At 39.5% G+C, this 16,690-nt stretch overlaps 1 protein-coding gene across 2 annotated transcripts in view; it reads left to right on the top strand.

Annotated features, from left to right (window-relative positions):
• The window catches only part of LOC114656373 (inactive dipeptidyl peptidase 10-like), a 992,193-nt gene that overhangs the window by 400,629 nt on the left and 574,874 nt on the right, over positions 1-16,690 (top strand). Inside the window, exon 1 of one of the 2 annotated variants that reach the window (XM_051930749.1) lies at positions 7,241-7,634. The exons of the other annotated variant lie outside the window; for it this stretch is intronic. Coding sequence (XP_051786709.1) covers positions 7,581-7,634 — 54 coding nt within the window. The 5' untranslated portion in view covers positions 7,241-7,580. Of the gene's footprint in view, positions 1-7,240; positions 7,635-16,690 lie in introns of those variants that run through there. 2 annotated transcript variants of the gene reach the window in all.

Raw genomic sequence — 16,690 nt, 5'->3', positions numbered from 1 at the left:
ATGGTGGCTGAAATCCTATTACCAATCCTGACAGACTGGGGCCTGCCAGTCAGAAAGTCTAGGAGCCAGTCACAGAGGGTGGGGTGCAAGCCAAGTGCAGACAATTTATGGGTAAGTTTAGGGGGGATAACCATGTTAAAAGAGGAGCTGTAGTCAATAAAGAGCATCCTGATGTAGGAGTCTTTGTTCTCCAGATGGGAGAGGGAATGATGTAGTACGGCCGCGATGGCATCTGAGGTGGACCTGTTGGACTGCTAGGCATACTGTAGGGGGTCCAGAGTGTCCGGTATGCTGTTCTGAAATTTGCGTTATCACCATGCCAAGATTAGAAGACCTCTCTGAGGCCTACTGCCATGTCTATGTGCCTGGAAAGGGATTTAAAAAGATATCTAAACTAAAGGAAACTAACCATTCCACTGTCCAGAAGATCATCTACATGTGGAGAAGGTTTCGACCATCTGCCAGCTTACATAACTTATCCATGGCCAGGAAGCCCGAGTAAGTTCAGTTGAAGAGCAGAATACATGATATTGGAAGAAGTCTGTAAGAAGCCCAAATGTGTGTCACAGAACCTACAGGTAGCTGTCACCACTGTTAATGTCAAAGTAGAAAGAGGCTGTGCAAATATAAGCTACATGCAGGGGCGGACTGGCCATTAGGGCATCTGGGCAATGCCTGGTGAGCTGCGGACTCTGACCTGGTCATGGGCTGGCCGTTTAATGAAATAAATTTTATGTACTGGTTATTGTTTGACATTAAAATTCATTTTCTAAACTACTAAACATTATTTGTCTGGTATTGCAATTTATATAGTCCTATATCAAATACCGTATTATGTCTTCAAGTTGTTTTAGTTGTCAGTACACAATGTTGCAGCAAAAAATTTGGTCCAAACCGCCTTTTGCCGATTTCTTTTTCGATAACCTCTACATTTCAGTTAGCATACACATTATTGCAATTTATTTTATCTCATATGTAGTATTTAAATTTTAGATTATGTATTATGCATTTTATTGTTCTCTGGTCGTTGGCGTGAGCAATAATTAGTGGTTTTCAGCTGCAATTTTTAGTATGATGAAATAAAGTTATAAAGCATAGGATAGGAATTTTTCATATTAGGACAGAACATTTATAGATTATCATTAAGTTAATGGAACATTTTAATCATGTGAGGTTTTCATTTATTCCACTGTAAATGAGCAGCTACCAGCCTACTAGGGTGCTGGCACTTGGACATGACATTGACAATCGACATGTACTCTAATAACGTGTAAGCCGTGTTACTAAATTTTTATTTTTCATTAAATTTTATTTCTAAGGATGTCGTCAAATTTGAAGTTGTGTCTAAACAACAGTGTACAGATTAAGTTTGGCAACAGTTTAGATAGAGTTCATATCATAGGCTCATAGCAAGTAGCGAGCCGTGTACTCATCACAAATTTTAAGAAAATTACAAAGAATAACGGGTCGAGTGGGTCGACCTAGTCACCTCACTTGTTGAAGGATGCCCGGGCCGGTTTTGAGACCCAGTCCGCTCCTGGCTAAATGGGGGGTATGCCAGGAAGAAACCTTTGCTGTTCAGAAAGTACATCTTGGTAAGGTAAGTTTGCCCATGAACTCTTAAAGCAAATGCCAGGATGTCTGGAACAATTTGTTCTGAACAGATTTGGCCACAGGAAAAGAGTGCATGTTTGGTGAAAACCAAAGACGGCATTTGACCAGAAGAACCTGATGCCAACTGTAAAGCAAGATGGTGGAAATATCATGGTTTGAGGCTGCTTGGCTGCATCAGTGCCTGGGCAGATCACCATCCATCACAGAATCTCCAATGAATTATTTATTGTGCTTGAGGATAAAGTGGACCTTGTCATGTAACCATGACCTTAAACATACTAGTAAGTCCACCGTGGAATGAATGTAAAGAAGGAAATGGAGGGCTCTGGAATGACCAATTATAGCCTAACCATATTTAAAACTTTATATGAGTCCATTATTTTATACTGGATAGGTGTGAAGGTGGCACGGTGGTTCATTGTGTAGCTTCTATACAGGTTTGATTTATTGCTACAGTTGCGGCCAAAGGTTTTGAGAATGACACACATTAATTTCCACAAAGTGTGTTGCTTCAGTGTTTTTAGATCTTTTTGTCAGATGTGTCTATGGTATATGGAAGTACTGTAGAATTACAAGCATTCATAAGTTTCAAAGGCTTATATTGACAATGACATGAAGTTTATGCACTTATTTGCAGTGTTGGCCCTTCTTTCTGTTTCAAGACCTCTGCAGTTCACTCTGGCAGGCTGTCAGTCAACTTCTGGGCCCAATCCTGACTGATGGCAGCCCATTCTTGCATCATCAATGCCTGGAGTTTGTCAGAATTTGTGGGTTTGTGTTTGTCCGCCTGCCTCTTGAGGATTGACCACAAATTCTCAATGGGATTGAAGGTCTGGGAAGTTTCCTGACCATGGACCCCCAGATTTTGATGTTTTGTTCTCCAAGCCACTTAGTTATCACTTCTGTCTTATGGCCTGGTGCTCCATCATGCTGGATTGTTCATTGTGGGTCACCAAACTGTTCTTGGATGGCTGGGAGAAGTTGCTCTTAGAGGATGTTTAGGATTTTTTTTTATTTCGATATTTTTTGTCAATTAAGCTGATTATTGTTTATGATTATTATTATTGTCATATGAATAATTATTTTCCTCAAGATCTGTTGATCACACCAGGAAACATTGATTTGATTATATTTAGAGTAGTGTATATAAGGGCGCTTCCCTTCAATTGATAGTTATCTGTTTTTTAGATTGTATAGATTTTTTTTTTCTTTTTTACTTATTCTTTGATATTTTTGTCTAATCCTGTTTGTTTGTTTCTTTTTTCTTGTAACTTCTCTTTGACGTCTTCTAAAGCACTTTGATCTACATTGTTTGCATGAAATCGTGCCATACAAATAAGTGTGGTTGTTGATCATAGATTCCAGTTCGGGGCACCAGGAATTCACCTGTTTTCCTTTACTGTCCTTGTCCTGTTGCTGGAACTGTCTTCAGGACTCTGAGTAACCCCCAAAAGGATTTGTATTGTCCAGGTGTGATACAGACTGGAGTTTGTGTTTTCCTTTCCTCCAATGTCAACTGTCCACAGTTCAACAATTTCTCAATGCATAGTGATTGCTGGGCTCAGTTTATGTTAATCGGATCGTTTTCATGTCTGTTTAAACACCTTTGTGCGTTTATGTGTACACATTATGTTATAAGTAATTTCTAAAGTTTGTATTTGTATCTACCTGTGAACTGTCACAGTGTCCTGAACCTGCACTCAGTAAAGAGCTCTAAACATAAACTGAATTCAACAGGATAGATAGATAGATAGATAGATAGATAGATAGATAGATAGATAGATAGATAGATAGATAGATAGATAGATAGATAGATAGATAGATAGATAGATAGATAGATAGATAGATATGAAATGCACTATATAATAGATGAGATGAAAGGCACTATATAATAGATAGATAGATATGAAATGCACTATATAATAGATGAGATGAAAGGCACTATATAATAGATAGATAGATAGATAGATAGATAGATAGATAGATAGATAGATAGATAGATAGATAGATAGATAGATAGATAGATAGATAGATAGATATGAAATGCACTATATAATAGATGAGATGAAAGGCACTATATAATAGACAGACAGCTAGCTAGCTAGCTAGCTAGCTAGATAGATAGATAGACAGATAGATAGATAGATAGATAGATAGATAGATAGATAGATAGATAGATAGATAGATAGATAGATAGATAGATAGATATGAAATGCACTATATAATAAATGAGATGAAAGGCACTATATAATAGATAGATAGATAGATAGATAGATAGATAGATAGATAGATAGATAGATAGATAGATAGATAGATATGAAATGCACTATATAATAGATGAGATGAAAGGCACTATATAATAGACAGACAGCTAGATAGATAGATAGATAGATAGATAGATAGATAGATAGATAGATAGATAGATAGATAGATAGATAGATAGATAGATAGATAGATATGAAATGCACTATATAATAAATGAGATGAAAGGCACTATATAATAGATAGATAGATAGATAGATAGATAGATAGATAGATAGATAGATAGATAGATAGATAGATAGATAGATAGATAGATAGATAGATAGATCTTTGTGTCTCCTATAGGGACATGTAGCTTTTACAGAACTCTATAGAAATAATATAGCAAGCAAAAACAAGAATTACAAAGAAGGGAAAAAAAATTATGATTTGGGAATGAGCGTCCCTCGAATTTCTCATGTACTGAGATGGAGGAAAAGGTCATCAGAACCACTTCCAGTTGCGCAATATTTCCCAAATATCATATCCTTTTGTTTCTCATCATAATTAATTGGTAATATCAATAAACAATCATTCATCTCTATTTATAATCAAACTTTATATTAAAATGATATTTTCGCACTTACGGAGGTTGAAAACAGTGGTGGAATTTTTGTCATGATTACATAGACATTACCTCAATTATCCATCCATTATCCAACCCGCTATATCCCAACCACAGGGTCATGGGGCTCTGCTGGAGCCAATCCCAGCCAACACAGGGCGCAAAGCAGGAAACAAACCCCAGGCAGGGTGCCAGCCCACCGCAGGGCACACGCACACACCCACCACACACTAGGGACAATTTAGAATCGCCAATGCACCTAACCTGCATGTCTTTGGATTGTGGGAGGAAACCGGAGTACTTGGAGAAAACCCACGCAGACACGGGGAGAACATGCAAACTCCACGCAGGGAGGACCCGGGAAGCGAACCCAAGTTCCCAGGTCTCCCAACTGTGAGGCAGCAGAGCTACCCACTGTGCCACCGTGCTGCCTACCTCGATTATGTGCAAAGTAAAAAGAGTTATAGTCACCTAAAAACATAGAGAAAGTGTTAGTATTATATAATATTTGTTGCAATAAATTGCTATAGGTAAGACTGCATTAGGTACATTTAATTTTGATAATGATGGTGGAAATAAAAAAATAATCACAAAATTAAATGTATTACCAGAAACACGAGTGGGACGTAGCAGCTTATTGCTCCCATTACATCTTTATATTTACATGGCATGTTCAATGTTTAATAATTTTAATAATAATAATATTTTTTTGCATTTATATAGTGCGTTTCTCACTACTCAAAGCGCTCAGCAATTGCAGGTTAAGGGCCTTGCTTAAGGGCCCAACAGAGCACAGTCCCTTTTGGCATTTACGGGATTCGAACCGGCAACCTTCCGATTGCCAGTACAGATCCCTAGCCTCAGAGCCACCACTCCGCCCCGTTTACACATTATTGTTAAACTGATGATGTATAAATTAAAATAAAATTAATAATTGTTATTGAAAGACTGTGTTATATTGAATACAGTTTTTAATATTGTGTGCACATTTATATTTCCATGATACAAAAAATTTGGATGGTTGTTTAAATAAAATAATACTTCCAGTTGAGTAATTTTTCTCAAATTTTATACCTATTTGCTTTTTATCATTATAAATATCATATACAAAATTTGAATCATCTATCTGTAATTATAACCATAGTTTACTTGAAACTTGGCAAAAGTATTCAGTTAAAGTATCAATTCCAGTTGCGTAATTTTTCTCAAATTTTATATCTACTTATTTTTCGTCATTTCTAATATCCACACAAAATTTGAATCATATATCTTTATTTATAGCCATGGTTTACTTGAAAAAATCTGAAATGTATACAGTTAAAGTACAGGTGGCCCAAAAGTTGATAGGATTCCTTATTGTGACGTGTCTTGCCATTGCATGGGCTGTAGGGAATGGAAGCAGTGCTGGGGTGGAGTCTTGGGGGAACACTGTTTGTAAGGGCTTGGGGCTCCTCCCTAGAGAGAGAGAGAGAGAGAGAGAGAGAGAGAGTTGAGTGACAGGGATCCGGGTTAATTAACGGTACGTGATGAAAAGGGGAGGCGGTGCCGGAAGTGGTAGTTGGGTAGGGGCTGAAGCAAAAAGGAGAATAGCACCAGGTGGAAAAAGGAAGAAAACGTTTTTAAGAGAGGTAGATAGGAGGAAGGTGATTTGTCTTTGTTATTTTGGAAGTGTCCGAGTGACCCAGACAACGGGTGGCGGTAGGGCACCGTTTATATCGCGGCATATTCAATAAAAAGCCAGTCGGCATTTGAAAGACTTCCCCGGACAAGCGACTCTGGAGTGGGTTTATTCGACGGGACGTCACATTATTTTTGATATAACTCCAGGTGTACAAAATCTCATTGACCGAGGGAAAAGCGTGTTCGACTTATCGGTGTTTACACACAGACAGACATCATTTCAAAAATGCTCTTTTCGAACACAGGAAGGTCTAAAACGTCAAGGTTCATCAGAATCTCGAGGTTGATTTTTTTCACAATTCCTACTTGCACCATACTATTTATCCATCCAACCATCCATTTTCCAACCCGCTGAATCCGAACACAGGGTCACGGGGGTCTGCTGGAGCCAATCCCAGCCAACACAGGGCACAAGGCAGGAACCACTATATAGTTAGGCACTATACGGGTGTATTGTCTTATGATGGAGCCCCAGTAGCAATCCAGGACACACTTGTATTCAATAATTCTTTGGCTGAAAGTCTTCAGTGCTTGTGTGACGCAGGATGTGCAGCATTGTTCATAATGACACTCAGTTATACTCTTTCCCCCACCACTACCTCCAACAGATTGAGAGCGTGTCCTATAACTGAACCTGCCTTCTTAATTCATGATTGCAAATTTGACTGTTTGTATTGGCGTCTAGGTGTCTTTCTTAATTTATTTATTTGAGAATAGTTTCTGTCAGTAAAGCATTATTATTATTATTATTATTATTATTTGAATAACAATTCTTATTTGCTTATGGGATCGGGAAATCTAAATTCGATCATACATTCCAGATTTAGAGCCACGTTAATATCTACACCACCCCACCGGCTCGAGTGCACAAATTCAGACTCTCGTCGCGTCACTCCGGTGCCCACCCCCCCTCTTCGTAGTCCAATGTGAGTGTTGCCCCAGCTGTCCACACGAGAGGGAAGGAGAGCAGCGGCTGGCACCCGCGACGCGATCCGTCAGTACCTGCTGGCTTCAGGCTCCAACAAAGTAGAGTGCAGCGGCAGCAGCAACGTCGTCAGCGGCGGCGGCGACAGCGCGCAGCCATTTGAACGTGCCGCTTGGATGCTGCTGTCAGCGGCGGCGGCGGCGGCTTCTCACTTGTGGAGGTTGCGCTTTTGCATGATGTGAATCACAACCTTCAGGTGTCTTGGCGGAGTCGGGCGGACTGTTCACATCCGTGACACTTTTCCTTTGAGCCCGCCTGCTTCCCGGCGAAGATCAGACGGCTGCCGCTGACAAGTCGGCAGCGGCGGTGACGGCAGCGACTGGGCATCGCACTTCCACCTCGCTTTTGCTTGTGATAAGAGAAAGTGGCACTGGAATGCACCATCTGCAGAGTTAGGACTACAGCATACTGAAGTTAAAAGCCGTCGATTTCACGATGACAGCTACCAAGGAGCAGCATAATCAGAGAGGCAACCAGCCGCAGGAACAGGTAACTCGAGGCGCGTTTACCTTTTCGAGCTTGTTAAGGCGCGGGTTACTGTAAAATAAAAATAAATAAAAGAAAAGAAAGAAAGAAAGAAAGAGAAAACGTTCGATTCTTTTACCAAAGCTACGGTTTTACTGTTACTGCTGCTTTGACGGAGCGCATTACGGACATACCGATTTTACCTGGACATGCGCGAGGATGCCCAGCTACTGGGTGCGCGTTTCTAATTTCTTAGTGCCATTGATTCGCTGGACTTACTTGAAGTAACACACCATGAATTTTATTAAGACGATGGGCAAGTGAGGATCCCCGGGGTTTGTCTATGGCCTTAGCAGATTACCGAACTGCCGGGGAGGGAGGCTAAACAACGGGAAAATGCCGCTTGGTCGGAGTTGTCAAGAAAGCAAGACATTCATTTTAAAAAGAGACAACGCAACTCGTCGGTTACACTGGCACTGCAAATTGAATTAAAACGTGTAAAGATGAAAGTAAGGGCATTCGTATTCATAGCCGCATATCAAACAACAGCCTCGCCTGCTGTTAAAGGCTTGAAACAATTGGCTTTCTGTGTGATTTAGCAGCTGCGAGGCACATGTCACTCATATCAATTAGTAGTTAAAATAGTAGCTCATCAGTGGCCAGGTCAATGAATAACTATTGATCTTCAGGGACAGGAAAGAAAGAAAAGAAGGAAAAAAGTGAAAGGTTGCCAGAGATGGTGCTGTGCACTCACTGGAAGGCTCTCACTTCCCAGCAATGATTTTGTTTTATAAATTCAAAAAAGAGTTTTAACCATACCCCTGCAGAGAGGATCAGCATTTATCTTTACAGGAAGGTTTTGTTTATGTTGAGGGAAATCAGTGTGTAAGATGTTATGAATTATTAGGAAGTGTGGAAAAATTGGTGACTTGTCAGTTATAAAACCAACTAACGTATTTACACACAAAGCAAATACAAACATATGAAACCACACACGGATTGGTGTCATCTGTTCCTGCTGTGTACTCTGGTGGTTTATGAGGTGGTCCTTTCACTGCAAAAGTTTTAGACTTTGTTGGGGTGTTTTTTATACAATAACATGAACAGTATAAGGAAACAAATCTGGTTGCTCCCACTTTCAATCTGTCTTTGTATCTCTCTATGAGGCCAGTGTTATACTTTTATCTGTGGTTCTGACCTTCTTATCATGATCATCAGACAGTAGGATGACAATACAGATACCCTCATTGGACGTGTCATAATCAATTGGACTGTACATGAACCCTTTAAATGCATCATTGTTCTTCATCTTTATACAAAAATACCCCATTGAGACACTGCTGGAAAAACTTTGGTGCTAACCCTCTGGTCATTGGGATGACCTTCAATCAACCATCAGCAGGTGGCAGTAGAGTACAGGTACCAAGCCTGCTGGCCATCCATCTATCTATCTATCTATCTATCTATCTATCTATCTATCTATCTATCTATCTATCTGTCTGTCTGTCTGTCTGTCTGTCTGTCTGTCTGTCTGTCTGTCTGTCTGTTATGTAGTGCCTTTCATATCTATCTATCTATCTGTTATATAGTGCATTTCATCTATCTATCTATCTATCTATCTATCTATCTATCTATCTATCTATCTATCTATCTATCTATCTATCTGTTATATAGTGCCTTTCATATCTATCTATCTATCTATCTATCTATCTATCTATCTATCTATCTATCTATCTATCTATCTGTTATATAGTGCCTTTCATATCTATCTATCTATCTATCTATCTATCTATCTATCTATCTATCTATCTATCTATCTATCTATCTATCTGTTATATAGTGCCTTTCATATCTATCTGATCTATCTATCTATCAGTCTGTCTGTCTGTCTGTCCGTCTGTTATGTAGTGCCTTTCATATCTATCTATCTATCTATCTGTTAGATAGATAGATAGATAGATAGATAGATGAAATGCACTATATAACAGATAGATAGATAGATAGATAGATAGTGCATTTCATCTATCTATCTATCTATCTATCTATCTATCTATCTATCTATCTATCTATCTATCTATCTATCTATCTATCTGTTATATAGTGCATTTCATCTATCTATCTATCTATCTATCTATCTATCTATCTATCTATCTATCTATCTATCTATCTATCTATCTATCTATCTATCTATCTGTTATATAGTGCCTTTCATATCTATCTATCTATCTATCTATCTATCTATCTATCTATCTATCTATCTATCTATCTGTTATATAGTGCCTTTCATATCTATCTGATCTATCTATCTATCTATCTATCTATCTATCTATCTATCTATCTATCTATCTATCTATCTGTCTGTCTGTCTGTCTGTCTGTCTGTCCGTCTGTTATATAGTGCCTTTCATATCTATCTATCTATCTATCTGTTAGATAGATAGATAGATATGAAAGGCACTATATAACAGATAGATAGATAGATATGAAAGGCACTATATAACAGACGGACAGACAGACAGACAGACAGACAGACAGATCAGATAGATATGAAAGGCACTATCTATCTATCTATCTATCTATCTATCTATCTATCTATCTATCTATCTATCTATCTATCTATCTATCTGTTATATAGTGCCTTTCATATCTATCTATCTATCTATCTATCTATCTATCTATCTATCTATCTATCTATCTATCTATCTATTATATAGTGCCTTTCATATCTATCTATCTATCTATCTATCTATCTATCTATCTATCTATCTATCTATCTATCTATCTATCTATCTATCTATCTGTCTGTCTGTCTGTCTGTCTGTCTGTCACTATACTTCTGTCTATGGTCCTGACCTTCTTTCCATGGTCATCAGGCAGTAGGATAACAATACAGATACCGCCATCAGACATTTCATAATCACTCTCTTATGTACTTATGTACATGGGATTTCTCATAATCACTCACGTCTCTAAACGTTCCCTTTTAATATATCGGCCTGCTGTTTCCTTGCACTTTACAAAATACCCTGCTGAGAAACTGTTATATAGCTCCTTTCCATTTAGGAACAAGACAGTAGCCACCAATGGACGCAGTGCCAGTCCTTCACAAGGAGATGACTATCCTGTTCATGTTTCAAATGAATTTGAGATATTTTGAAGTATACATGTTGTAAGTGCAGTACGTATTTATCTTGACAGCGTACTTTGCTGTAGTTGCCTGCCCATGGCTCCGGCCTCGTGTTCAGGATGGCTTGATGACCCTCCGCCCAGTTGCTTGTAGCTGTCTGTTCAGACGCCACAGTCGATCACATATGTAATTTTCCTCATAAGCCTTAAGGACTTTGAGTCTGCCATTACTCCCCGGGTATTTAGGAGGCCAAAGAATCTCTCAAGAAAATAGTCATCTTGATGGCAATAATAATACTTCTGCCAGGGAATTACAGTTTAATAGACATTCACAAACTCGTTGGTCTTTTGATGAATTATTGATTTAAAGATTTACAATTTCTTTGCTGTTGTTTTCTTCATTATTGTGAATGGAGCCCTGGTTTAACATCATTTCACAGGGGCTGCTTTGGTAAACTGCAAGTGACTCTGTGATTTGAAAACTCCAAACTCCTCTGATTAAATCCTGGGTAGCTTTGCAGAACTGGTTTGTGTTTCCTAGCGGTAGATTAACATGTTGCGTTTTTGGCAAGTGAGTTCTGCATGTTTAGGACTGTGTGTACATTACAAGGGAGTCTTTATATATTAGAATTATGAAGAGCTGTAGAGGTTGCAGGATGGGTGTCGTGTTGCCTTGCTCACCTGGTGCTCCACCGTTTTATATTTAATTGCTCTGTGCTGAAATGAGGCTGCAAGACTATCTGTCTCGTGTTAGTCAACGCCTCCGTTATATGGCCGAAAGCTGCTCGTATTTCCTTTCAGATCTGACCTTGTCAGCTTCAGATTTGTATCACTTTTTTACTCACTTGCACATTACCAGAGAGGATCACGCTCAGGACGTGCCGTGATGCACAGTGGCGTGTCTGTTTACTAGCTGGAATGTCTGCAATGACAGTTTATAAATTAGGCACAGGCTGGAAGTGAGTGTAAATTTGAGCCCCCTTTGTTGGGCTTCCATGGGGGGCAGAGGGGATGAGAACTGAGGCTCAATTACATAAAAACCAAACCCTCCTGGAGCCAGCAGTTACTGGGATCAGAGAGTTTAAAGCATGCATCAAGAATGGATGACAGTCAAGACAGAGATACAGCATCGGTGATGTCCTCTTCACGGAGGGTATTGATGGATAGCTGGAATGTGCCACCTTAATGGAAAGAAACTGCTATCATTTACAAAAATACTTTAAAACACAAGGCAAGCATCAGACTTGGAGAGAGGGTGATGACGTGACATTTGCCAGTGGTGTTATGTGGACATCATGCTAGTGAACAAGAAAGAGTAAAGAGGCAGCTTAAGAGAGCTTTAGAGGAAAACTACATGACCTATCTCTCTATTATATAGTGTCTTTATTATCAATCTGTCAGCTGGTTAGAACTATCAGGAGGCTAAGGCTAGCAGTATGGCTCAAGTTTGAATACATTGGTTTCTAAAAGTTTAGGTATGACTGGTTGTTATCCTTAATATATTTTAAGCAGTTAGAAATACCATAGGTATATATTTTTAAAAGCTATAAGTTTTATATAGGGCCTTTCATATCTATATATCTGCCTATAAGACCAGAGATATATATTTGTCCATAGTACTGACTTTCTGTTTGTGATTATCAACAGAATAATGCAGATACCGCTATTGCTTCCACCTCTCGTGTGGTACGGGCAGCTCTTGATCGATCTGTCAATGCACATTCCCTTTAGTTCATCCATTTTCTTTATCTTTATACAAAAATACCTCATTAAGACACTGCTGGGAAAACATTGGTGCTAACCTTCTGGTCATTGGAATGACTTTCTATCAAACATCACCAGGTGGCAGTAGAGTGCAGGAACCAAGCCTACTGTCCAGTCTATCTATCTATCTATCTATCTATCTATCTATCTATCTATCTCTTATATAGTGCCTTTCATCTATCTATCTATCTATCTATCTATCTATCTATCTATCTATCTATCTATCTATCTATCTATCTATCTATCTATCTCTTATATAGTGCCTTTCATCTATCTATCTATCTATCTATCTATCTATCTATCTATCTATCTATCTATCTATCTATCTATCTATCTATCTCTTATATAGTGCCTTTCATCTATCTATCTATCTATCTATCTATCTATCTATCTATCTATCTATCTATCTATCTATCTATCTATCTATCTATCTATCTATCTCTTATATAGTGCCTTTCTATCTATCTATCTATCTATCTATCTATCTATCTATCTATCTATCTATCTATCTATCTATCTATCTATCTATCTATCTATCTATCTATCTCTTATATAGTGCCTTTCATCTATCTATCTATCTATCTATCTATCTATCTATCTATCTATCTATCTATCTATCTATCTATCTATCTATCTATCTATCTATCTATCTATCTCTTATATAGTGCCTTTCATCTATCTATCTATCTATCTATCTATCTATCTATCTATCTATCTATCTATCTATCTATCTATCTATCTATCTATCTATCTATCTATCTATCTATCTATCTCTTATATAGTGCCTTTTATCTATCTATCTATCTATCTATCTATCTATCTATCTATCTATCTATCTATCTATCTATCTATCTATCTGTTATATAGTGCCTTCTATCTATCTATCTATCTATCTATCTATCTATCTATCTATCTATCTATCTATCTATCTATCTATCTATCTATCTATCTATCTATCTATCTATCTATCTATCTGTTATATAGTGCCTTTCATCTATCTATCTATCTATCTATCTATCTATCTATCTATCTATCTATCTATCTATCTATCTATCTATCTATCTATTATATAGTGCCTTTCACATCCAGGTTTTAATTTTGCACAATATTAATATATAGATATGCTATGAATTTAGAAAGCATTCAGACCCCTTCAGTTGATGACTTTTCATTGTATTGTAGATTTCATTTTAAATGCATAAATTTGCCATTTTTGCCCGTCAATCTACACTGATTAACCCTTAATGGCAAAGCAAAGGATGTTTTCAGAAAGGTCATAAAATTTTTAATAATCAAAAACTGAAATCTCTCATTCATACAAGTTTTCAGAGCCTGAATTCAGTACTTTAGAGAAGCCCCTTTGGTAGCAGTTACAGTTTCCTGCATTCCTTGGTCAATCTCTCCAAGCTTTGCACACCTGGACTTGGGCAGCGTGCCCCGTTCTTCCTGGCAAATCCTCTCAAGCTCTTTTAGACTGGATGGCTGGTGGCTGTAAACTGCCATGTTCAGGTCTCTCCGCAGTTGTTCCTTAGGGTTTATGTTTTGGTTTTGGCATTTTAAGGACAGTGAGTGACATGTCCCGAGGCCACTCCAGCTTTGTTTCAGGACATTGTCATGCTGAAATTAGGTACTGCATTATTGGTTTTTTTGTTCTTTTTGGTAACACTAGGTACTGCAGAAATGCATCTGTTATTCCTATACTCTTATGTAACAAAAACCTCTTTGGGAATTCACAACACTTCAGAGGCATCAGTAAAGTGTTTCTTCATCTCTGCCACCTGACCTACTAACAAAACGTCACTTTGGAGCGGTCTGAGGTGGCTTAGTTGAGACTCGTGTGTCTCGATCTTACATGATTAGTATTAGACCTGCAAATCGTTCACGTTAACAAGTCATTTTACCAGCATGTCAATACGCTGCACAGCACAGAGATGGATAACCCATCAACTGATGTTTTATAAGTGCAATGAAGACCATAAAATCCTTAATTAAGGTCTTGTTACAAAAGATGAAATGAGCAATACGGTGGCGCTGCTGCCTCACAGTAAGGAGACCCGGGTTCGCTTCCCAGGTCCTCCCTGCGTGGAATTTGCATGTTCTCTCCGTGTCTGCGTGGGTTTTCTCCCACAGTCCAAAGACATGCAGGTTAGGTGGATTGGCAATTCAATATTGTTCCTAGTGTGTGTTCTTGGTGTGTGTGCCCTGTGGTGGGCTGGCGATTGTTTCCTGCCTTGTGCCCTGTGTTGGCTGGGATTGGCTCCAGCAGACCCCCGTGACCCTGTGTTCGGATTCAGCGGGTTGGATGCATTTGCAGTACCCACACTGAAGTGTTACCATTATTATTATTATTATCGCTATACATACTGTATATATTTTCTTGTTTTGTTCTGTCAGGTACTTTTTTGTTTTTTGGCTTAGCATGGTGGCTTTCCTCTTCTTTATACGAAACCAGAAGATTCCTTCCTTAATTAACACATAGCAGCAAGTGGGGCCGTTCCTTCTCCCTCCAAACTCCGCCATTATGGTGTAATTGTACAGTCAAAAATATTTCCTTTTCCTTTTTCTCGCTGAGAAATCCTTACTCCTTGAATTGTTTCGACCTGTGTCTAGGTAATTTAGCTGCCAAACCCTTATCTTTGCCTCCTTATTATTATCGGTATAATCCTTCTTCACACCTGAGTGAACCGCCAGCTGTGCAGAGTCGGGCAGGCGTTTCCACCGAATGTTCAGATGGCCGTCCAGAATAAACGGGAATCGAGTCCAGCGCCTGGGCTTCTAATTAGTTCAGAACAAAGCCTCCTGCTGGAGACCCAAGCACCGGAGTTTGTTTATGGCAATGCCCTCAGGACAGCAGCTTGGTAATAAAAAGTAATGCAGAGTACTGGATTTTCTTCAAGGCGGATGGGAGCGAGGCTAACTGCAATTTCAATGGCTGAGTGATGTGTAAACAGTGGGAGAATGGCTGTCTGTTTTGGTCTTTATCCATCTTAAATGCTGCAGCCCACAGTCTGCTAGGTGTTTCGTGGTTCTTATTACCATGATTTAATTAAGAGTAATGACACTTGCGTGCAAAATAAAATCACCACATTAAGTTGCTATTAGGTGTGTGCCTGTTGTAATACCCTTCAGTGTTCCTAATTAAACTGTAGAAATGTACGTAGTATGCAGGTATAATAAATCCATTCTATCCATCCATTATCCAACCTACTATATCCTAACTACAGGGTCACGGGGGTCTGCTGGTGCCAATCCCAGCCAACACAGGGCACAAGGCAGGAAACAAACCCTGGGCAGGGCACCAACCCACCAGAGGACACACTCACATACACACACACACTAGGGATAATATAGAATCGCCAATGCACCTAACCTGCATGTCTTTGGACTGTGGGAGGAAACCCACGCAGACACGGGGAGAACATGCAAGGAGGACCCGGGAAGCGGACCCGGGAAGCGAACCCAGGTCTCCTAACTACCCACTATGCTACTGTGCCGCCCATAATAAATCCTGTCTCCTAATGTATTGTGGACAGGCCACAAAAATCCAGGATACCCCCAGCCAAAAAAAGTGCACACGACACCCAGCCAGCTCTTACATTCAAAGGGTTCGTCAGCTTGAACGGTGTCCCCATCGAAACAAGGGTCCAAAACGAGATGCCGCCTTCCTGGGACTGCCCCGATTATTTTATGATGGCTGAACGGAATGGGGCGGAGTCTTCTCTGGGCATTGTGGGCTGGGCTAGACCTCCATCCTTGGAACTGTTGGATAAAAAGAGATGATACCATTAGAGACAGCGCCACCTTCTCGACCTTGAGTGGTATCACTTACCTCAGGAGAGCCAGGAAAGCGGTCCCCCAGGCACACGTGCGTGACAATGTGCACTTGCCGGCCGCTTTATTAGGTGCAAATAACTAATCGGCCAATCACGTGGCAGCAACTCAATGCATTTCGGCCTGTAGACGACCTGCCGAAGTTCAAACTGAACATCAGATTGGGGACTGAAGTGACTCCGAACGTGACGTGGCTGGTGGTGCCAGATGGGCTGCTCAGAGTATTTCAGAAACTGCTGATCTACTGGGATTTTCACACACAACCATCTCAAGGGTTTTCAGAGGATGGTCCAGAAAAGGGAAAATATCCAGTGAGCGGCACTTCTCTGGGTGAAAATGCCTTGTTGATGCCAGAGGTCA

This window comes from Erpetoichthys calabaricus, chromosome 8, assembly GCF_900747795.2.
Source record: "Erpetoichthys calabaricus chromosome 8, fErpCal1.3, whole genome shotgun sequence".
Classification (NCBI taxonomy): Eukaryota; Metazoa; Chordata; class Cladistia; order Polypteriformes; family Polypteridae; genus Erpetoichthys; species Erpetoichthys calabaricus.
The sequence above is the reverse complement of the archived record's forward strand: the minus strand, read 5'-3'. Positions and strand labels throughout refer to the sequence as shown.